The 25,654-nt window shown below is 34.4% G+C and overlaps 1 protein-coding gene across 1 annotated transcript in view; it reads left to right on the forward strand.

Annotated features, from left to right (window-relative positions):
- The first annotated feature begins 12,062 nt into the window (after nucleotides 1–12,062).
- The window catches only part of LOC145255642 (gametogenetin-binding protein 2-like), a 147,633-nt gene continuing 134,041 nt past the window's right edge, over nucleotides 12,063–25,654 (forward strand). The window contains exon 1 of the mRNA XM_080114180.1: nucleotides 12,063–12,493. Coding sequence (XP_079970306.1) covers nucleotides 12,407–12,493 — 87 coding nt within the window. The 5' untranslated portion in view covers nucleotides 12,063–12,406. The remainder of the gene's footprint in view (nucleotides 12,494–25,654) is intronic.

Consider the following 25,654-nt stretch of genomic DNA (forward strand, 5'->3'; position numbering starts at 1 on the left):
ATATGTTACATTGAATAAAAACACAAAAAATATATCCAGTTTGGCAGAAAAGTAACTTATCTTGCTATTGATAACATTTATTTGTTATATATTTGTTTTTTGACAACTTTTTTGAATCTATGTGTACAGTAATACAAACCCCAAAGACCTCTATAAGGATATTGGAGATAAACCATTGTAACGAGATATATTCTGGCATTACATTAACCTGATTACTTAGATAAATACGTTTACAGTTTTAACAAAAGGGCTGCAATGATATCACAGGTTCTCCATTCATGCTTAACATCCACAGAATGCCCAGTAGCAATATATGCTGCTGTGGAATTTTTTTTTTTTTTTTTACAGTGATCACCACTTATCAAGGACCGGAAGCCACTCAGGGATAAGGGTTTCCACAGGTCCGCAAATAAATCCATTATTTTTTTTAAGAATGTGTTGTTCGAATTGATGAATTACATTAAGAAAACATGTCAGATGGTTGTTGCTGAAGCTAACGGTCTCGAGAGGGCAACGGCACATACATGCATGATGCCGCTAGCCAACAATAAAGGTATGGATTCTAAAGTTGATTAAAATAATATTGGAACCTAATGATTGCATAGGGTTATTTTGAGGACGTCCCTATGACTATGTAACATATATTCATACATTGATAGTGGGGAGGGGGGGGTCACTTCACTATTTTTTTATTATTTACTTGGAGAGTCACCACTTATAAAGGCCTGGGGGCCACTTAAGGATAAAGGTTAAGTGTTAGGTAGATGGTGAAACGATCAATCATGGTGGAACTTTGGTAGAGTAAGATTATTAAAGAGGACGCCTCAATAAGAATTTATTTACATTAGACTTGAAAACGACCATGTTATAGTCAGTCGGGAAGCAGACAAACAGTATTGTGTTCCACAAATGGAAGCTTCTAAAAAAGAAACTCTGCTCATAGAATTTTTGCTTGGTTTTGAGCACAGATAGAGGAATGAGGAAAGTTGTTGGTAGGTGTTTCAGGTAGGTGAATACTTGTTGTGAACGTTATACACGAGAGGACCATAGATTGGAGCTCAGTCGAAAACTTGTTATAAAAGTATCAATAGAGCAGAGAAAGACTAGCAACATCTCTTCTGTGAGAAAGAGGGAGTAGGAAGGTGAAAAGTTCATTGCCCACTAGATTTCGAAGATGGTTTTATACCCTGTCAAGGTAGGAAAGGGTGCTTCTAGGGGTTCCACCCCAGATGTGACAACAGTACTCCATCTTAGGCCATATTTGACTCTTGTACATGTAAAGGATTGCATCAGGAGTGAGATGCTTTCTGAAGCGGTAGAACGATCCCACCATCTTTCAGTGATTTTTAGCAATGGATCTGTAGGTTTTCCATTTCAGGTCAGGGATGAAGGTCAGTTCCAGAAGTTTGTCAAAGCCAGATGCTTTATCGAGGCGAAAGCCATTCATTTCTAGCGGGCACCTGAGTGTTGATCGTGAAAAGAGAGAAGTTTAGTTTTGAATGTATCAAAGGTAACTATCCATTTTTTTACCTCATTGTATCACATGCTTCAGGTCAGAGGAAGGAAAATCTGCAAGATCCTGATCTTTATCGGCCTTTAATGTATTGCCGTAGATGGTAGTATCATCTGCATAGATGTTGATGAATGAACAAACATTAGTTGGGAAGTCATTGATGTTTAAGATGTTCGACATAACAAGGTCAGCAGAGGTCAAAGGATTGACCGTGTCGTATCATAGGAAAAAACAAATTGATGACCTGTAGATAGAAAATACATCACATGAATCTTAGAGAAACTCGTAAGTAAAGCTTAACTCTTAGTCAGTCTTGGTGGAAGCATCAATGAGACAACACATATTAATTACGCTTCAGCAAAACACTGATATTTAAGCCATGTGCTTAACATAATTAACTCTCTGGAATGTAAAGAAATTTTTAAATATTAAAATAGATAAATCCGCTGGCAGATATATTAGCTAGTACATATTAATACGAGGGGCATGCAATAAGTAATGCCCCTGACCCACTTCCCATAGCAGTAGAGCAATGAAACTTGGCACAGTTATTAGTCTTTCTCTACATAGGAACAACCCAGTTATGCATTTCTCCCATCGTTTGATGCAGCTCTGGAGACCGTTTTTGTAGAACACCCCATGTTGGTCCTCCAACCGCGACATGACTTCAGAAATCAAGGCTGCATCATCTGGGAAACGTTTTCCTTTCAAAAATAACTTCATAACTGGGAAGAGGTGAAATTCAGAGGGTGTAAGGTCAGGAGAGTAGGGAGGATGGGGTAGGATTTCATAACCACATGCCGTGCTTCTGATTTGGCGACATGCGTGGACCGGAGCGTTGTCCTGCAGGAGGAGGATACCTTTGCTGATCTTGCCCCGCCTCTTGATTTTGATAGTTTCCTTAATTTCCTCAAAAGTGAAGCATAATAGGATCCTATAATTGTAGTACCCTTTGCCAGGAAATCTGTCATCACTATTCCGTCCTGGTCCCAGAAGACTGTGAGCATGATGTTGCTAGCGGAGGGCTGCACCCTTGCCTTCTTTCGAGGTGGTGAGTCGTAGTGCTTCCACTGCATTGACTGGGCTTTGGTCTCTGGATCATAGTGATGGACCCAGGTTTCATCCTGTGTAATCAGTCTTTTGAAAAACTTTGACTCATCTTCTTGGCACATCTCCAAATTCATCCTTGAGCACTCGACGCGTTCTCGCTTCTGGAATGGTGTGAGCAACCTGGGAATCCATTTGGCAGACACCTTATGCATATGCAAACGGTCATGAATGATAGTTTCCACAGACCCTGTACTAATCTTGACATCTTGAGCTGTTTGGTGAATAGTAATGCGCCGATCTTCCAAAATGGCAGCCTCAACTTGACGGACAGATGCCTCATCAATGGCAGAAGGGGGGGGGGCGACCAGGTCTGGGAGCTGTTTCCACAGATTTCCGGCCATATTTAAATTCACGATGCCAGCGTTTTACAACATCATATGATGGGGCATTATCACCATAAGTCTCTTTCATTTCATCAAAAGTCTCCTGTGGTGTGCGTCCTTTCAAATACAAAAACCGGATCACTGCTCGACATTCAACAGGCTCCATTTCACACCTGAATCAGTTCAAACACCTGTAAAACAGAAACCAAAATTAGTTCAGAACTGTAATTTGCCACATAACCCGTAGAGATATAAATCATTGCACATGCAAAATTTCAGCTAGATCAGACAACTGAAAGTGGGTCAGGGGCATTACTTATTGCACGCCCCTCGTAATTAAGTGGGATGTGTGTAGTTAGAAAGGTTAAAGTCTGCTGTATTAAAATCAAATAAGAATATAATGTCACATGAACGATAGAGAGAGTTGTAGCAAAAACCTAAGTCTTAACTCTAACCCAGTCCTAGTAGAAGCATCAATGAAATGACACATACTAATTATGCTCTAGCAAAACAATGATATATTTAAGCAATGTGCTTAACACATAATTAACTCTCTGCAACACATATAGATTGTTAAATAATAAGAAAAGCATGGTTACTGGTGGATATAATGAATATTATATATATTGGCGATTAGGCCGGATGTGCTGTAGATGGAAAAATAATTTTTTTTTACTCTATGTGTAATGAACTAGATTCGTGATAATTAGCCAGATATGTGTGTGTGTGTGTGAGAGAGAGAGAGAGAGAGAGAGAGAGAGTGAGGAGGTGACAGATACAACTCCTGATAGTTTGGAGAAAGTGATTGAACTGAGAAGACATGTTTAAAAATGATCTAACCAAACGGTAAAATAATCAAGCGATACATCTAAAACATAACTCTCTCTCTCTCTCTCTCTCTCTCTCTCTCTCTCTCTCTCTCTCTCTCTCTCTCATGTATCCCAGCTTTAACCTTTCAGCGACCGGACGATCAGATGGTTGAGCAAATCTTTCATTCATCTAAAAACATTTTCAAATCAAATAATAATCAATGTAAAAAGCATGCCATTGACTTATTTTCAGTGCAACACAGCAATAACTGTACTCAGTCGGCATGGATCATGATGCTGGTCAGCAATAAAGTTATGGATTTAAAAATCATTTAAAACAAGAATATCCGCCCCTGAACACATAAAATTAGTTCCCTGAACAAAACAGTTTGTCATCAATTTTAATTATCCTAAAAAAATAGAGTTTGTCCTGAAAAGGGCAGATTGATGGTAAGAGATTAGTCAACAATAAAAAGGACGTTGGTCAATGGGCTTGGTACTAGGCTGCCAAAGTGTGATGGCTAGTGTGTAGCTACAGGGTTAAATAACATCTGGGCAGGTTGAATAAAAGATCGGACAATAAAATTAGTGAAGAGCTGTTTTTTGTTTCTACCCAGAAACAATGATATATTTAAGCAATGTGCTTAACATATAATTGACTCTCTGAAACACATATAAATTGTTAAATAATAAGATAAGCATGTTTCTTGGTAGATATATTGAGTAGTATATATATTGACGATTAGGCCGGATGTGCTGTAGATAGAAAGATCAGAAAAATTTGGCTCCATCCGTAATGAACTAGAATCGTGAGAAAAGGAAATTGACAATTAACCAAACATGTTTATGTATGCGTGTGCGTGTGTGTGTGTGTGTGTGTGAGAGAGAGAGAGAGAGAGAGAGAGAGAGAGAGAGAGAGAGAGAAAGATGCAAATCATGATAGTTTAGAAAGAGTGACTGAACTGAGATAACATGTTTAAAAATGATCTAATCAACCGGTAAAATAATCAAGCGATACAATTAAAATCTAAGTAACTCTCTCTTTCTCTCTGGCGCTTTCTTCTCTTTCTCAGCCATCCCAGCTTTTAAACTTTTAGCCACCGGACGATCAGATGGTTGAGTAAATCATTCACATATGAACATGTTCAAATTAAATAATAATCAATGTAAAAAGTATGCCACTGCCTTTGTCTCAGTACAACACAGCAATAACTGTACTCAGTCGGCATGGATCATAATGCCGGTAAGCAATAAAAGTATGGATTTAAAGTCCTTGGAAAAATAAAATTAGTTCCCTTAACAGAACAGTTTGTCACCAATTTTAATAATGCTAAAAGGGTAGAGTTTGTCCTGAAAAAGGTAGATTGATTGTAAGAGATTAGTCAGCAGTAAAAAGGATATTGGTCAATGGGCTTGATACACTAAGTATGATGACCGCTAGATGCTGCGTGACTAACTGGAATCCAGAATGGTCGAATTTGGTGACGTCACTCACTGGACATCGTTGGAAGAGTAAGGGGTGCAGAAGGTACATGTACACAAACAGGTATGTTCAGTCTTTAACGTCGCAGATATGTTGACACTGTGCCTGTTTAACTTGCTTCTTCAATGGTTCCCTTGTTTTCTGCATTAGTCCTCATAATCTATGAACGATGTGTCTGACAAAGAGGGAAGTATTGCTGTTTTCTAGGTCGTGGAAATCGTGAGCTGGTAAATGCAGAAGCAGCCTTTCTTTTTGCACCCTGTCAAGAGGGAGAGGCTACTGATTGAGGCACCAGCCCAGCTCTAACAACAATATAGACCATGCACAAATAAACCATGCACAAATAGACCATACACAAACGAATGGGGGCTTGTAGAGATATAGAATACTGACAAGTGTGAGAAGATTTCTAGCCCAGTAAAGTAAGTCTACCTTCTTTGCAGCAGACTTGGCAGAAACTTCTATGTACCTATTCCAATTTAGGCTGTCTGAGAATGTAAGGCTGACGAGTGTGAATCTTGGGCTCTTGGGAAGGGTGTTATTGACCACGACAATCAGTGGTTGGAAATTTTTTTTTATTTACCCAGCCAATCTGTGACCTTAAGGTCATTTAGCAGTGTACTGCTAAATCTTTTGCTTGTATTTTGTCACCATGCACATTAAACGATCTAAAAAAAGGTGAATGACATAAACAAAGAATGAATTATGATTAGTTAAGAGAAGGCAAATAACGTAAATAATTGAGAGAGAGAGAGAGAGAGAGAGAGAGAGAGAGAGAGCAAAGGAGAAGGAGAAAGATGGAAAAGAGAGGAAAGAGAGAGAGAGTGAGAGAGACAGGGTGTGTACATGTGTGTAAGATAAGGAGAAAGAGAGAGAAAGACAGAAAACAGCATGAAGAAAGAGTGAGAGAGAGAGAGCGTGTATGTTTGTAAGACATACAAGAATAAAAAAGCATTGGAAATGCAAAAGGATATAGGGATGGTATGCCAAAAAGTATACAAACAAGATAGCTATGAATGGCTAGGCACATGGAAATAGAATTGCATCCAAAGTATAGCCCTATAGCTTTTCTCCAATCTTCATTCCGTGCCATCATTACGGTTGTAAAAAGCTATAGGGCTATACTTTGGATACAATTCTATTTCCATGTGCCTAGCCATTCATAGCTATCTTGTTTGTATACTTTTTGGCATACCATCCCTATATCCTTTTGCATTTCCAATGCTTTTTTATTCTTGTTAATTAGTATTTTTACTTACAGTCTTATTTTTAAACTTACATTCATGATAGTATTGTCTTTTTTAGGAGGCGGCTCATTGCCGCCTCCATTAGTAGCAGGTCGCTTCCTGCTGGGTTTTAGGTCTTTAGGTTTTGGGCCTTAGGAGTTGCCTCTTGGTCCTCCATCGGTTCTATATTACATAGAGAGTGCTACCGCCTCTCTGATAAAACAGTTAGAGTATTATAAAGTTCTAAAATGTTCATACCTTCACTATTATATTTTTCTTGGTTCATTCTTTGGCGTTTTGGCAAAGATTTGGCAGTTTTTGATATTTATATTTATAATAGTTTGTGCATGAGGCAGCTTTTTCCCCTTGGGATCCCTGTTATACCGTGCTTTTGAGTCAGCACGTGAGGCAGCCTTCTTTTTTTCTGGTTCTTTGTTATAAAGATCACGTGAGGCAGCCTTCTTTTTTTCTGGTTCTTTGTTATAAAGATCACGTGAGGCAGCCTTCTTTTTTTCTGGTTCTTTGTTCTAAAGAGCACGTGAGGCAGCCTTCTTTTTTTCTGGTTCTTTGTTATAAAGAGCACGTGAGGCAGCTTTTTTCTCCTCAGAATCCCTGTTATACCGCGCTTTTGAGTCAGCACGTGAGGCAGCCTTCTTTTTTTCTCGTTCTTTGTTATAAAGAGCACGTGAGGCAGTTTTTTTCCCCTCGGGATCCCTGTTATACCGTGCTTTTGAGTCAGCACGTGAGGCAGCCTTCTTTGCCTCAGGATTTGCTTTATACTTAATTTTTATTATTTCAGCATTTTTCTTATAGTATTCTTTTTGCTCAGATAATACCTTGACTTTGTTTTTTTCATAGTCTATATTTCTCTGAGCTTTTTTACTACGTGCTGACTTTGGCATTTTTTATTAAATGTAAACATATAACACTTATGTGTATCTTACTATAATATCACTTATCTTATAGCAAGACAACTCTCGTAGAATTGAGATACTGTCCCGCCACCAATAGTTAAAGTGTGGAACGGTATATACAATAGTGTAGTTGTTATCTTTATATGAAGTCCTAATCAGTGACAGTGTGAGGTTACTTGGTTAATTTATTGTAGTTTATTTTAGAAAACTTACTTGTTTTTATTAGTAGATTGTGTATAGTAGCCACAATATGTAGTTATTTTTGTGGCTAGGGCTTGGATTTTGATTCTTTTTGGTCAGCTTCCAGTGAGTTCTTAGAAGATGACTTTCTTGCAGTTTCTTTTGCGGTTAATTTAACTTATTTCCTTTGGCATTTGGTGAGTTCTTAGAAGAACTGGTCTGATCTACTTTTCTTAGCGAGCGAAGAGATTCAGCTGCATTTAACAATGGTTGCTGTAGTGTATTTTTGCGCATGCGTGAGAATTTCAAGTTTCCTCCTTATTTTTCAATAGTTTGACAGTAGTCATGTGTCTTTCTGCCAAGAGCGACAGACGTCAGTGTTAGCTGTGATCGTCTAGAGGTTAGGACCCCACGTTGTGGCCGTGCTAACCTAGGTTCGAATCCTGGTCACAGCATTGACATTTTGTACATATTTTACAGTCCAAAATCTGAAGAATTATTTGTTTTTATAACATTGTTTTTTGACGTCGTACTTGCTGATAGGTTACTCTTATAACAATTTTGATCAACTGAGATAAAGATTTCGTGGTTTCATTAACACTGGTGGGTTACTGTTTAAAGAAAAAACCTTAACGTTCACCTCAAATATTCAGCGTCCAAGAAATATAGGCCACTGGCAAACTGGAACGTCTGTGAGCATCCGGTGTATTATTTGGAGCTGTCCCTTTTGAGAGAAGTTCCGTGTTCGAAGTGGTCTGTCTACATTGGGTATATAGTGTTTAAAACTTCTTATTACACGTAATCTTATTTAATTATGGAGTTAGCTAAAAAGCGATGGGTCACTGCACTTCTCCGTGTAAAGAGCAGTCGATTGATGCTTGAACTGTTGTCAGAGACTGTTCGTACACCGAGATACATCGTCTCAAAAAAAAGAAGAAAGCAGAAGAAGAAAGAAGAAAGAAGAAAGAAGAACAATTGGCCATTTTTGTACCCTTTTTTTTTTGCTCTCTTTTGACATTTTAACCGACGTTCTGACACTCGCTGGATTCGTAAGACGCTTCTCTGTAAGAATATGTGCTTTTTGAAACTTATAAGTTGATTTTAGTTGAGATTTGGATAGTTTTGTTTTGTAGGCGTATATAGGCGTGTACGGGCCATCCCTATATAGAGAGTGCTATCACCTCTCTGATATATATATATATATATATATATATATATATATATATATAGAGAGAGAGAGAGAGAGAGAGATAGAGAAAGAAAAAGAAACGAAAAACAAAGCACATTGTCACTCAAGCATAAAAGCCTACTATGATGGGGGCCAGATTTATAGAAGGAAACCGTTTAAGGCAGCAAAATGTTTGTCATATTACGTGTAAATCTGAATTTGGGACAAAATAAAAATTGCCTCCATCTAGTAGGATTTATCCTTGACTGACCTAGGACAGAAAAGATGAAGTGTAGTATCAGAACAGATGCTACACTTTGCTCCTCGCCAAAGGCCAAGAAAATCAGAAGAGGTTGTTGTAACACCTGCGTTAACTATTGCTTCCAATGATGCAGACTTTTTAAAATTTTACTTGAGTATCATCACATATCAAGGCCTGAAGACCATTCGAGGATAAGGATTAATGAATGTAAAGTAGTAGTGTAGTAATCGTTAATGGTGTAAAATAAGATAGAATTTGATTATTTATGGGGACGGCCGAACAATAACTCATTTACATGGGATTCAAAGGCTACCATGTTGTATTCAGCCAGGAAGTAGGCCAGTGGAACAGTGTTCCACATGCAAGCAGTTCTGGGAAAGAAGCTTTGTTCATGGAATCTGCATTTAGATTTAGGCACAGTTAGAAAGTGGAGGAAAGCGTATATAGTTGTTGTAGCTAGTCGAGTGTGTTTTGTGATAGTTTGGCGAGGGAGAACCATAGATTGGAGTTCAGTCGAGCACTTGCCATGAAAATAACGATAGAGTAGAGACAGACTCACAACGTCTCTTCTGTGAGAAAGAGGTCGCAGGGAAGAGAAAAGGGCATCCACTTACTAGGTTTTGAAGGCGGTTTTGAAATCTATCAAGGCTGGATAGGGCGCGCCGAGCAGCTCCTGCCCAGATATAGCAACAGTGCCCCATTTTAGGGTGCACTTGGCTCTTATACAGATAAAGGATTGCATCAGCAGTGAGTTACATACTGGAGAGTGGAGCTTCTTTTGGAGTCAGGGTGGCAGTCGCTTAGAGAATGGGAACTATTCTACGCAAAGATTTTTTTTTTTTAATTTAAAAAAGAGCTTTCGTCAAGTTCCGCCCGTTTTTGTTAACATTTTATGGCTGCTGATCTAAAGTCACTTTTATTAATATTTATTTACCAGTTGTAAAATATGCAAACGAACTTAGCTGTTTTTATTTTATTTTATTTTTTAGAAAAAGAAGAAGAACAGAATAATTTAAAACTGGTAAACATTAACCAAAAGAGACTTTTGTAGCACCCCCCCCCCCTAAACAACTACCCCACTAAACTTTTCCAGAGTATTCAGATCAGATCAGTTTGCAGAAAATGTCAACAAAGACGGACGGGACATGATGAAAGCCTAAAAACGCACTTCACACACAAGCACTTCTCGAAAAAATTTTATTTAGTCAAGCTGTGGTAGTACTCGAATACTAGTTTGCAAGCAAAAAGTGGTCATTGCTTCCAATGATGCAGACTTGATCCTCTTTTGGGGTTAGGGTGACAGTCGCTTTAGAGAGTAGGATTGATTCGGTGCAAAACCTTTGGTACTTGTCAAGATATAATGTTATATACTGGGTATATAATATTCGACAAATGGAGTTTTTAAATATATCGTTTTAAGCAAAAACAATATTACGTACTTAATTGTCTTATCGAAAATAGTAATAAATCCAAAAAGTACGAAAATTCATTGAGTAGAACAACTGCTATTGTGTTTTAGTAAAATAAAGTCTCGCTATACACAACAAATATTGCAGTCATGAATAAGTAATCTTCGTTTCAGAGTTATGTCCCCTGCATATAGACTCTTACTGTCTACTTTATAACGTCTAAGTATAATGCGATTTTACCCAATTTTCTGTAAAATTACTTTTAACTATAAATAACTTTATACTTGATAGTTTATCGTAATATTTTAGATATAATACTATTTTCGGCATGACAAGTAAGTACGTAATAATGTTTTTGCTTAATACAACATATTAAAAAAAAAAAATCGATCTGTCGACTATATCTTAACAAGCACCAAACTTTCCATCACTTTAAAAAAAAAAACGCTTTGCGCATCGGCATTTTTGAAGAACTTTTATTGGTTAGCAATATCACAAGTCAGCAGACTTGGCAGTCAGCAAAACCAAGGAAACGTCATAACATCTGTGGCGAGTGTCGCTTCCAATAATGTAGACTTACTTTTTGGTATTTTTTTACAACTTGCCCCAGCATAGTATAAACACCCCCAACCATCCCATGTTAAGAATGGTTTTCGGAATAAACACCCCCGCCACCTCCCCGTGTTAAGAACGGCTTTCGAGGTCGGGGGGGTATTCCAAAAGCCGTTCTTAACATGAGGAGGTTGGGGTGTTTATAATACGCTGCGTGCGGCACGTCGTAAAAATTTACCTGCTTTTTTTTTGGGGGGGGGTTCAGGATGGTATTAGTGGGGTTGACTTTCTGCAAAGATTTGCCGTTCTTATTCCGAATTCAGCCTAATTATAAAAACAAAACTACAGAAAATCTTTATGATATAGTATGTACCCGTCACGAAACGAAAATGTCATATTCCAAAAAATCACATAAATTGATGAAGTGTTTTGTTTTTGTTTTTTATTTAAACTAAGAAAATCAAATTTTATGAGGAAACGAGATGTAATAAATAAGACGGAGACAACTCATTTCGAACTACTGAGATATCAAAATTAACCTTGTAATGACTACAAAAATCGTAAACAGAAATGATTTTCAATCAGTAGTTAAGGGGAGGTAACAAGTGATCAATTTTAAAGATTGTTAAAACGAGACATGTCATCCCATTTTCCTCATATAAACTACTTGATCAATTTACGTAATTTTTGGAATATGACCTTTTCATTCCGTGACGGATGCGTACATCAGAAATGTTTTTCTATATTAATTTTTTTTTATTTTTTAATTAGGTTGAATTCTGGATAAGGACCAATATTTTTTCTCACTTAAAAAAGCTTAAGGCACAGGCATTTCTTATAAAACTTTTATTAGTCAAGCAATAACTAGCAATACTTAAATTTGCAAACCATATGATTCCAACAAGCAGACAGCAAAATAGAAGAGGAAAGCGTAATGTCATAGACGGGGTTACGCAAAAGAGAGGGGAGAGGAGTGACAATTATATGCAACATAAAACGGGGTGTAACACGTTTCTCCCTCTTTTGCTCCTCCCCTCAGCTGAATTCCTTTACTCTCCCTTCTACCAACAGCTGCTCTTGCTCACCCCCCTCTATATCAACCTATTGTTGTTGTTTTTTTTTCTCTTCAGTCGGTAAAAGCCAAAAAGCGTGGTGGATCAGTCACTCTTAACTGGATGACATTAATAATAATCTGTGATATATTTTAGTTGTAAATTCCTTAGTTCTCAAGTTTTTCTTTTTTTTTTTTTGTTATTGTTGCCTGATTTTCTTCTGGTATTGTTGAAGAAACCAGAAAAACAATATTAATTTAGAAAGAAAAAATACATTAATTATATCTTTTTCACCCCCATTAAAAAAACTTGAGTTAAGTAATTTTCTCTATCTTTTTTTTCTCTAATAACTTAAGAAAATTATATTATAATTAAAAAAAAAAAACAAAAACAAACGGGAAAATCATGGCCAAACTGGTGGCTGTGTGTCGTTCAGACGACTACCAGTTTGAAAGACGACAACTTCCTTTGGTTATGGATGACACCCTTACCGTAAGTTAATATTTTTTAGTTTAAATTGAATAAATAAATGAATACATATATATACAAAAATATATTAACATCTTGATCCATTACGCGTATCCTCCGTCTACCCGTTTATTTTCTTCTGAGTTCCACCCCAAATATTAATTTCTAATACACCCCCTCGACTCTCTTTGGGTGGACGAAAACTGGGGGTCTTATTTATAACTTCGCTATAACTGAAAACTGATCACCCATTTTGTTTGTTTTAAGAAATATATCGCTCTAAATAAATTCGTTTTTATCACCGAAATACTCACTTTTATAAAGTACATAATTAGGAAAAAAAAAAAAAATCAAGCCCCTTTTTTGTTTTGTGCAAGAAAAAACATTACCAAATGTGTATATTTTAAGAAAGTGAGCATTTCTATGCGACTAGACTGTATTTTCGTCTCAGCCTTTTTTTGGCCAGACATGGCTACTCGTATATTAAGACTTACGAATGGCTTTAAAACGAGGGAGACTTCGATCACATTTATTCGTACGTTTTAAATGAAAATTAAAAAATAGAATCTAGGTTATAAAATCATTAGAATTGTTAGTGTCTGTATACTGATATTTTATTGATTTAAAAAAAAAAAATTAATGAACTGGGTCTAAGTTCACTTATATAAAACTGTTGTCTCGTCACACCAAGAGAGAAAGGCGTAATTTTCCAACATACATTTAAAGAATAAATATATATAAACACATTATATTATACAATATATCTATATTTGTTTATTAACAGCTTTTGCTTTGTCTCTTGTGCGTGTTTATTTAATTTGTCAATGTTTAATTAATCTTTAATACTAAAAAAAATTAAAGGACGTAACCTCTGACCTGAACCATGTTGATAGACGCAGATAATAATAATAATAATAATAATAATCGAAATACAATGCAGGTTCGATTCCTGAGTCCGGCGTATGTAACTTTTTATTTTATTTGTAATTTAATTTTTGTTTTTTTTTCATTTTAATTTTTTTAAGATAATTTTTATCTTTACTCTTTTTAAATATCAATCTCTGGAACATAAAAGGAAATGTATTTTTTAAAAGTCTATTTCAACATAAAATCTAACTTTGCAAAATTAGAACGTTGAATGACTGAACCTGTTGTCTGCTTGTTTTTATTTTTTTTATAATAGTGCTTGTGCAGTTTAGGAACCGAACTATTTTTTTATTTTTAAATTAAATGCAATTTTTACGCCTTAATGCCTTCTCGTGTTACAAATAGTTTTAATAGCGTTATTTCAGCACGGTCCGTGAACTACAAGTACCTTAATTAAAATCCATATATATATATTATTGGGACTTTAAAAATAAATGTAAATTAATGTAGGCATATATCACTTCATTTTCTGAATAGATTATAAATGAAATAAAAAAATTAAAAAAATGGTGCATAGATCAGCCCCCATGGCTGCCAATATTGTTGGTAGAATCAGTTAACAAGTTACGATAACAGACGAAAGGCGACCACACAAAATTAAACTCGTGTTCCTGAAAACTTTGTTTATAACTTTGTAATGAAACTTTAAAAATTAAATCCATTTTAATTTTATTTAACATAACATGTTCTGTTTTTAAGGGGAGAAAAACTCGAATGTTTAAATTTTTATTTTTATTGTATTTTACGTAATATATTCGTTTCTCGTTTTTATTTGTCCGTATTCGTCATATGGTTCGTCTATTGTATAGCGTGGCTGCAAAGTGGGGGATCATTCATAAATTAGGAATATATTATAAAATGATCCCCCACTTAGTAACATCCTTCCCGGAGCTTAAAAAAACATTAACTTTTTTTTTTACTACTGAGGCTTTCTAAAGAAAATAAATAAATGAAGAAAAAAATTTTTTTTTTTAAATTTATGAAAATAATTCTAATTTATATTTCCTTTATTTATATATATTTTTTTTTTTATATAATTCTCTTTTCTTGACTGAATCAAAATGACATTCACAATATTTTTACTTATTACGACATTAAATTAGGTACAGGTTTATCAGATTTCTGATGTTATTTTTCTATTCAAAATTGGTAGAAATCCACCCAACAAATGCCACGTTAACATTTATCAGCTGGGTTTCTATCAGTATTTAGTTTAATTTTCTATTTTCGAGCGATTATACAAACTCTAAAAAAATCTCTCTGGCGTTAGCCTTTTTTCTTGCTTTCGTGTAACGCATGACATTTTTTATTTTTCGAACTGAATAAACACTTTAAAATAAGTTAAAACACAACACTTATCCAGTTAGGTAGAAGTAACTTATTCTTGCCTTTGGTATCATTTATTTATTTGTTTTTGGATCACTTTCGTTTTGTTTCCATAGTAAAAATGACCTTAAATTTTTCCCCATTTTACTCCTTCCCCCTCCCGTTTTATCGCACTTACTTAGAGTAATGCAGGATACTTAATTTATATTTTCCATTTATTAAATTAAAAATTTTTAGGTAAATTTTTACATTAGGTCCCACCTCACCTCCACACTTTTTTTTTTTAACATGGGGAGTTTGGGGCGGAGGTATTTATTTCAAAAGCCGTTCTGGTGCTAGTGCCGTGCGTGTGCACTTACTGATCCGCGCTATTTTTTAAATCGTATTTCCAAGTTTAATTAAAGTTTTATTTTTATTTTTTTTTTTTTTTTTGAATTGTTAGGTTAAAGTATAGAAGAGGTACAAAACACCCTCCCCTCCCCATGTTAAGAATGGCTTTTTAAATAACGTTATTACAGCAATACAGCACGGATCAATAAGTGCACTTGCACTAGTACCACGTTATTTCAGCACGGATCAATACATGAACGTGCACTAGTACCGCCGTTCTTAATATGGGGAGGTTGGGGTGTTTATTCCGAAAGCTGTTAACATTTTAGAGGTGGACCTATTTATTTATCGCACGCGCGTACAAACATGGCGGCCAGTGAATTACAGTGCATAATACAGGTCTTTATATCTCGAAAACTACTTGTTTCTGCATAATTTAAATGAGGTTTTTTTATTCAGCATAGTTGAAAACCTCTAAAAATCGTCATCTCAAAGAAAATTGTGATGGATCTAATGTAAAAGGTGCTTGGACTTTAATTTAAAAAAAAAGTATTTTCAAAATAAATTAAAGTTTTACGATATCTTATTAAATTGTTAAGTGCCAGAGAATAATTAGAAAACACTCTCCCCATGTTAAGAATGGATTTCTAACTAACGTTCTTTCAGCAAGGTAACAAAACTGCATAAGTACCTGTAAAAAAAAATACCAATTTTTTTTTTTTTTTATCTTTCAATGAAAGGTTTGTCCTTTTTTTTTTTTTTTTTTTTTTCGTTCCATCGTTCAGTTTCACATTTAGCAAACGTTTTTTTTTATGATCAAACTTTATAAAACTTCAACTTCGTATTAAAATTAGGTGCTTACCGACGCATTTCAGGTGAAAACATTAACAACGTTGGCAAAGTTTAATAAAAAAAAAATGTAATTGTGGGATTGTTTGTTCTCTCGTAGATTCAAATGGTAGGTTTACTTGTTTGTGATTTTCTTATATTATATAATGTGGTGTGCATATGGAATAGTGGATCAGCGTGGGATCAAAGTAAAAAAAAAAAAAAAAAAAAGGGAGGGGGACAAAAACACGCCACTAACGCAGAATTAAGATATTTCGGTCGATTCATGCGTATAGTGGGGAGGGGGGGGAGACAACAAATGATTATGGTCGCATGGATCGACCGAAATATCTTGGTTCTGCTATGTGTTTGTTTGTGTCGTTATTTTTACTAGTTTATCGACTATTTCGTGTGTATATATAATATTTCATTTTGTTTGGGAACTTCTGCAGTTTACGGACCGTGCTGTAAGAATGTTATAATTTAAAAAACTCTTTCTTAACATGGAGAAAGGGACAGGACAGGGCCCTTTTAACTATTTTATACTTTCACCTAACAATTTAAACAAAATACCATAAAACGTGAATTTGATTGAAAGTGTCCGGTCTAAAAAAAAAATAATAAATAAAAAAAAGCATCGTTCATAAACTGTAAAAGTACTTTTGACATTTATTTCGTATTTTAAAATCGTGTTTATGAATATATTTAAAAATTGTGTGCGTCGATTAATTTTAATTGATAGTATTAAATTACGCAATTATCTTTGATTTTTTAATTTAACTATTTATTTCGGAATTTCAGAGACGAGGATTACTAATCCGTATTTAGATTTTTTTTGGATTATTATGCTCATGTTTCGCAACGTGTCGGCCGCTGTAAGCGCCAAATCTTCAAGTGCATCTTTTCGAACTTGGTTTTTATCTAACTCGGGAATTTGTACGGAATTTCGAACTGAACCATTTATTTAATCCAAAGGGGTGGATTGTCCTCGTTCCAACTGTTAATTTATTTTTAATTAGTATCGATTAGTAAAGATTGAACCTTCGGCCATCAGAAGAGACTCGTTTATAACTGTTAAACAACGCTATTTACCATTGCGTCAGTCACTACCTCGAAAGATCATCAGTCCAAATTAGTCCAGTGATTTCATTCGGGAATGCCACACAAACGTTTGTGTAGCCTACTTGCTATACAGTTACTATTAAGCTCTACTCAATACTCATTATTTAGTGTAGTTTCTGTTGTCGGTCAATGAAGTGGAGATCTTTGTAGACCGAGGCAGTTTTAAAAAATTTTTGTAGCAATCCAGAGTGCCCTTTTCTGGGGAACTGGATTTCCTTTCATGAAAAACCGGCCTTGACTTCGTGAGTGAGGAGCCAAGTAAATAGTGACTATAAGGTCACTTTACCAACATGACGTTTTTTTTTAATACTAGTATGGGTGCCCGGCGTTGCCCGGGTGTTTTGGGTTGTGTTGAGCAAAAAAAAAAAAAAGTGGTAGTAGAAAGGCATGCTCGGACCCATACCGCGAAGAAGGAAAAGAACGGGGAAAAAACGTGACGTCTTCGCTGTTACGACCACCGCCAAACCGGAAGTGACGTAGGTTTAAATTAAGGCTAGACAGTTGAAAAGAGGGGACTTTCTGAAATATCGACGGAAAAAGCGACCCCTCCCTGTAGAAAAGTGCCCACTTAAGGGTGAAGAAATTAATGTATTTATAGCCAATGTTTCGGTATTTGTCGTCTGAAGGGCCGAGCTTACAAAACGATACTGATCTTGTGAAAATCTGTCGCCTCTGTCGAAAGTGTTAGGCAGACATGCAAACATACATACATTTATATATTGGTAGCTCAAATTTACGACCCAAACTGATTAAAAAGCTTGCCCTATCTCTGAATACCCTTTATGTCAAATTTCCAATGTTTAGACCAGAAATTGTCTGAGTAATTTGGTAGAGACTGCAGAGGTAAAAAATTTTTTTTTTTTAACTTGGACCCCTATTATGGATCCTTAACATTTATTGTTTGTGCTCAAATCAAGTTAAGTTAAATCCATGTCCAAAGAACCTATATCTAAAATTTCAAGTGTTTATACTACAAAGTGGCGGAGAAGTTTGGTAGAGTTTTCAAAGGCCAAATTGTTGAACTTTGACCCCTTAACAGCCAAATTTCTGGCCGAAAACGGATTACAAAGATTTTCCTAAATCTCACTACCTTGTATATCAAATTTCGAGTCTGTAGACTGAAAATTGACAGAGGTATTGTGTAGGGAAATGTACACAGACACGCACACTTTCACTTTTATAGATGTATAGATTATGTAAATTTATGTAAGTTGATATCAGATGTAACTATTGCATTTGGATTGAACCAGTAACTAGAAAACGTCAACTTTCTTTCTCCACACAAACACATATATACGAGGGGCGTGCAATAAGTAATGCCCCTAACCCACTTCCCATAGCAGTAGAGCAATGAAACTTGGCACAGTTATTAGTCTTTCTCTACATAGGAACAACCCAGAGTTATGCATTTCTCCCATCGTTTGATGCAGCTCTGGAGACCGTTTTTGTAGAACACCCAAGGTTGGTCCTTCAACCACGACGTGACTTCAGAAATCAAGGCTGCATCATCTGGGAAACGCTTTCCTTTCAAAAACAACTTCATGACTGAGAAGAGGTGAAAGTCAGAGGGTGCAAGGTCAGGAGAGTAGGGAGGATGGGGTAGGATTTCATAACCGTGCTTCTGATTTGGCGACATGCGAGTTGGGGACCAGATCGTTATCCTGCAGGAGGAGGGTACCTTTGCTGATCTTGCCCTACCTCTTGATTTTGATAGCTTTCCTTAATTTCCTCAAAAGTGAAGCATAATAGGATCCTGTAATTGTGGTACCCTTTGCCAGAAAATGTGTCATCACTACTCCGTCCTGGTCCCAGAATACTGTGAGCATGACCTTGCCAGCGGAGGGCTGCACCCTTGCCTTCTTTGGAGGTGGTGAGTCCAAGTACTTCCACTGCATTGACTGGGCTTTGATATCTAGATCATAGTGATAGACCCAGGTTTCATCCTGTGTAATCAGTCTTTTGAAAAACTTTGACTCATCTTCTTGGCACATCTCCAAATTCATCCTCGAGCACTCAACGCATTCTCGTTTCTGGAATGGTGTGAGCAACCTGGGAATCCATCTGGTAGACACCTTATGCAAATGGTCATGAATAATAGTTTCCACAGACCCTGTACTAATCTTGACATCTTGGGCTATTTGTCAAATAGTAATGCGCCGATCTTCCAAAATGGCAGCCTCAACTTGACGGACAGATGCCTCATCAATGGTAGAAGGGGGGGGGCCAGGTTTGGGAGCTGTTTCCACAGACTCCGGCCATGTTTGAATTCACGATGTCAGCGTTTTACAAGGTCATACGATGGGGCATTATCACCATAAGTTTCTTCCATTTTATCAAGTCTCCTGTGGTGTGCATCCTTTCAAATACAAAAACCGGATCACTGCCCGACATTCAACAGACTCCATTTCACACCTGACTCGGTTCAAACACCTGTAAAACAGAAACCAAAATTAGTTCAGATCTTTAATTTGCCACATAACCCGTGGAGATATAAATCATTGCACATGCAAAATTTCAGCTAGATCAGACAACTGGAAGTGGGTCAGGGGCATTACTTATTGCACGCTCCTCGTGTGTGTGTGTATATATATATATATATATATATATATAGTGAATAAATGACAAAAAACTATATTCCAAAGTTCATGATGTTGACCATCTTATAATTTATTCCTTTAATTCAGTTGACATTCACCATTCAACTGAATTAAAGGAATAAATTATTAGATGGTCAACATCATGAATTTTGGAATATTGTTTTTGTTTTTATTTTTGTAATTTTATTCATAATATTGCTCTGTAATTGCATTACGTTTCATCTTCCCTTCGTATTTTTCGACCGTATTTTGGGAAGGTTTTATTCTAAAGTTATTTTCTCATTGCGAGATTCGTCTGCAGTTCTGACGACGATATGAAAATGTCGAGAAAATGAGAATGATCGACCCGCGTAAACTCCTAATGTTTATATATTTTTTACAAGCTCTACGCACGCATTGAGCACTTCTGAGAATGTATTTTTTTTTTTTTTTAGTTCATTTAACTTATAGATCTGACCTGTAAGATTTTCAAATTAATATAATGCTCTTATATCTAATTTTCTTCTATAGAGTTCTTTTCCACGAACACCATTAGCTATTGAAATGGTAGTTATTTTGCACCATTTTGCTTAAGTCTCTGCAATTGACGTGGACAAATCTCCTTGTCTCATGAACAGCTGATACTATTATGACTTCTTGTACAGCAAAAAAAAAAAAAAAAAAAAAATCAGTTTTTTAATTATAAAATTCCATTTTAATTATCTTAAATTAGTTCCAAACTAGAAAAAAAATAATAAATCTCTCTGCTAAGTTACGTAGTGGTTGTTGACAGGTTTCATTGCTTGGGTTCATATTAATAAATAAAAAAACAAACCGTGTCAATGACCTAAGAATGCGTCTTTTTGTTTTACGTTGTTTTTTGATTTTGTTTTATTAGTTGTATCTGTGCGACGTTAGCCGGGTTTCTTTATTTTCGTTTATTTATAATTATTGTAACCAAATTCCTATGAAATTACAATTTTAAACTAATGCTGTCAGTATTGTCAATTTATTGGTGCTAATTAAGGATTGGCACTTATGGCGACAATTAAAAGTAAAGAAAATACAGAAGCCTGTATTATATTCGTACCAGTCGCTAAATGAAGATAAAATGTTTAAAAAATCACCTAATTTGATCAAGTAGTTTTTATTTATTTATTCAAGTAAACCAAGTTTTACAACTAAGCGAGTCGTCGTGTTTTCGTCGGTCATGATTAGATTTGATGAAATTAAAAGGGGGGGGAACAACTCAAATCGAAGTTGAGGTAAAAAAAAAAAAAGCCCTAATGCAGTTTAGTAAAATCGCTAAAAATCGTAAATGTTTTTTGTTTTTTTTGCTTTAAATAAAACTATTTGATCGATTTATGTAATTTTGGAATATGATATATTCGTTCTGTAACAAGTACCCTTTTTTTCTTTGTTTAATTGCCGCCAAATAAACACCAAATTATTTTTTTAAACTGCGTAAACAGTAGTACGTATTTTTATATAATTTTTAACAAAAGCAACGTTTATGAAGAAACTTCGGTTCTCATGTAGTTATTGTCTCCTTGATTCTACTTTCGCTTTTCTCGCTCACATTCCCCTATTCTGAATGCGTAGCAGTATCAGTGGATTTTTATTTATTTAATTTAGAATTTTTTTTAAAACGTTTAACCTGAGACAAATTATTGCACAGTAAAAATAAAATAAACAAAAATAATTTTATTTCGAATCATTTAATCAAGTGAAAATTCCATTTTTATTTAAATTACTAATTTAAAAATCTATTTTTTTCATAGTATTCTAAGTTAAATTCAGTTTTACGATATTTGTTAAATTAATTTGCTAGAATAACTTTAAGTTTGGTAAATCTATCGAAATAAGAAAAATGATTTTTTTTAAAAATTATTTTTACTGTGCAATAATTTATATCGGCTTGAAATCTATTAAAACACACACACACACACACACACACACACACACACACACAAAAAAACATTGTGAATGACCGTTTTGGTACAAAAAAAAATGGAGTCCATTCCATTGATGTTGACCCACTGGTACGAATTCAGAATAGAGGGCATGTGAGCGAGAAAAGGTGAAAGTAGAATCAGGGGGAATACAGGTACACGAGAACCTAAACTTCAATGCATTATAATAAATTTAATTTCGTACTTTTTTGAATGCGATTAAAAAATCGTTTTATTCTACGCTATTGCAGTTTTCGGTGCACACACACATACACGCATATATATATATATATATATATATATATATATATATATATATAAATTCGCAAGCCACGTTGAGCGAAAGAACACACAAACTGATCTCACTTGTATTATAGAAATGGTACTTGAACAGTTTTATCAAAACATAAAAAAATGAAAATATCGAAAAAAAAAAAAGTTATATTGTACGTATCCGTTTTGGACTGAAGATCTTAAAAAAATTCACTTAATTTGATCGAGTATTTTTTTTTTTTTTTTTTTTTTAAGCGGAAAAACACGTTTTTATAACAGCACGTTGAAGGTAGCTATCTTTGAATTTTTTAACACACCACGGGGAGATAACTCAATTTAAAGCGCCGACACTCCCTGCCCATCTTTAATGCTAGCTTTTCTTCCTAAAAATCGAACCTTTTGATCGGTATCATAACAAAATGTTTTTTCGCTGTAAAAAAAAAAAAAAAAAAAAAAAAAAAATACTTGATGAAATTAAGTGAATTTTTTTTTTTCGGAGAACTTCATTCCATTACGAATACGTACAATATAAACTTGTTTCGATATTTTTTTAATGTCTTGATTAAACTGTACAAGTACCCTTTCTTACGATAATAGTTTTCTTAGTAAAACAGTTACCTCCCTTAGAACAAGGAGTTAAGATTCCGAATTACCAAACTGTACAGTCATTAAGAGAAATACTTGGTTTTTTTTTTCTTTTCTTGGTTGATTCAATTCTAAAAAAGAACTCTTGTATCGATTTTTTCTCTACAGTGTTTTTCCATTTTAAAGAAACGGAAAAACACTGGTTTATATTGCATTTTAGTTTTCTGATATTCTTAAATTGTTACATTTCACGACAAATTCATTTAATTTTTTTGTGAATGTCAAAATAAATAAAATAATTTGGTACAAATATAAAGCAACAATGTAAAATATATCAAAAAAAAAAAAACTATTTCTGTTTCAGAAACAAGTTTAATTTTTTATAGTCGCCTTTCGGTTGTTATCGTAATTCATTAGCAGGTTTTACCGATCCAATATGGACATCTATGGAGACTGATCTATCTGTATAAGCATTGGAAATTAAAAATATAAACATTCACTTTTTTTTTTTATATATATTTTTAAAGATTTATTTAAAAAGTTATTTGTTTTGTTGTCTTCCCTTTGTGACCTATAGTGTGTGAATAAGTTACCTTTATTGGTTCGGGTGGAAATATATTATACAAAATGTATTATTCAATAAGCCATTTACAAGTACACATTTAAGCGTTCACGGTCTTGATCTTATTTCAAGTATTTATCGGATCTGAAATATAATAAAACTAAAAAAAAAAAAAAAAAAAAAAAAAAAAAAAAAAAAAAAAAAAGGAAATGCAGGTTCTTGGTGGCTGTTGAGTTTAAGGGGAGATCACTACGTTTTCCTAATTTCAAGATTTTCTTTTTAATTCACGCGTCAGCATTTTGACTCTGCCACAATGTCACAAGACTTTTCTTTTTCTTTTTTCTGCCTGTGCAGAATAATGAAAATTTCGAACCAACCAGGTGAAAGAAAACATTACGTATTTACGTGTTATGTCGAAATTAGTATAAATTCCAAAAATTATGAAAGATGATTCCATAGAAAAATAATTGGTAATAATTACAAATAAAAATAGAATTTATAGAATTATCGAGTTTTATTACGTACATATATTTAAATGTAAAGTTGTGCGACCAATTCTGTATGACATGGTTTATCTCCCTTGCTTTTTTTTTTTGTTTGTTTTAAATCCGCCATTGAAAAAAAAATAGAAAATGGTCCGATGAAAATGTCCGTTTTTTTTTTTTGGGGGGGGGGGTTGTTTGTTTGTTTTTTTTCTCTCGAAAAATACCTTTAGCACATGCATTATTGGATCATTTTTCGTATTTTGTGGAATTTGTATTAATTTCGGCACGACAACGCAAGTATGTAATGTTTTCACCTGAAATGCGTTTGTTTAAATTCTATTATTCCGCACAAGCCCCTTTTCTTTTTTTTTTTTTTTTTTTTTTTTTTTTTTAAATGAAAAACAAAACAATATAACGACTATCTATAATTAGTTATAATCAAGATTGCCGCTCTTTTTTACTTCCGGTTTCTGTTGTCCAATAGGCTGGATAATTAGACATGGTGAAACAAACAAGAAAGCCATTCTTAACCTGAGAAAAGGGGTAGGTGTTTTAATGTTATCTGAAAGGAAGATAATCAAGTAATGTCAAAGATCAGTGCTCGGGAAAATCAAGCTAGCGTAATTGGATACGATTGATTAGAGAACTGAAATCGCTTCTATATTATCAAAACGAAATTTTGTAGTCGATAAATGGAGTTTTCAGATAAAACAAAAAACAACGGTTTCTACTGATTATTTGTGTCAATTTTAATAAATTACAATGGTAGCTTCCAAATTATGCAGTCGAAATTACCTGAATATTACTGAATTAAAAAAAAACAACTTCAATCGTGTTAGCAGGTGAAAAATTGCGGCCATCTTGTTTAAATCGAAAAGTAAAAATAACTCCCGTTTGAACTCTCCTCTCTCATAAGCAAATACGATCGTTTTGCTTCAAAATCTATTTTCTTTAATAAATAATTTTTTAACCTCGATTTTCGTCATTTTTGGATATAATCATCTTTAAAATACAAGGAATACGTTATAACATTGTTTTCATGTGAAATTCAGTATTATGATTTCTGAAGTTTCGTTCTGATAGTGTAGAAGCGCCGAACGCAATGGAGTCAAGACACGAAAAACATTACTTTAGTTTTAACACTTATCAAGAAACAAAAAACACTTGTATTATCAAGTAATAAAGCATATTTTATTCAGAAAAATTTAGTTATAACACTTGTTTTACAACGAAACAAAAAAAAACAATTATTTAATTATATATATTTTATATTTTACAGTTTTATATATTACAATAGAAAAATGCGAAAAGTAATATGGTTAAGCTTAAACATGGAAAAGAAAAGGACAATATATTCTAGTAAAAAAATATAAATTTATAACTTAAAATATTGCAGCATTAAGAATTGATTATATAATGTTAAATGAATTTTAAAAAAATTCTTAATGCTGCAATATTTTAAGTTATAAATTATATTTTTACTAAACTATCTTGTCCTTTTCTTTTCCATATTTAAGCTTAACCATATTACTTTTCATGCTCGCATTTTTCTATTGTAACCCATGATTTTTTCCAGGCTTCCAGTAAATTCACTTGTTCTTTGTTTAATTTCAGTCTTATTCTTTTGCAACCCATAAACATAACCTACACATATGTAAACCAATGTACGTCACTCATCTGCTTTCATTCTCTGCTCCATTTGTTACTTCTCTTTTCACGAGAGCTGTGAATTAGTAGCAACACTAGTCACTGAAGTGATGTGGCGGCTATGGAATCCGTCATAAAAAACGTCGCTCACCTCCTTACGAATTTTAGATTTTGAACACCAGTAAATTCATAACTTTTGTTTTACTGAACGAAAATAGGACATTTTTTTTTTTCGTAATATAGCTGAGAACTGTAATAATTGTTTAAAATTTGGTCGAAAAATGAGTGAGCAGTGAAGCTTTAAGTCAGTTCTGAATGACTAAAACTGCCACTTAACCATATATTCGAACACTACAGTGTTAGAATGATAGTTTGGAGATTACCGTTTTATGATACATTATTTATGAAAACATTAGGTGATAAAACTTGTGAAAGACATTCTAATAATAACAAATATATTAAACAGACTTTATAATAACTTTATAATATACTAGCGGGGGTACCCGGCATCGCCCGGGTGTTTGGAGGTGTGTGTTGGTGGTGGTGGTGGGGGGGGTAGATTAAAACAACCC

The sequence above is a fragment of the Euprymna scolopes genome, chromosome 31 (genome assembly GCF_053919585.1).
Source record: "Euprymna scolopes isolate OS-2025 chromosome 31, ASM5391958v1, whole genome shotgun sequence".
NCBI classification, from domain to species: Eukaryota; Metazoa; Mollusca; class Cephalopoda; order Sepiida; family Sepiolidae; genus Euprymna; species Euprymna scolopes.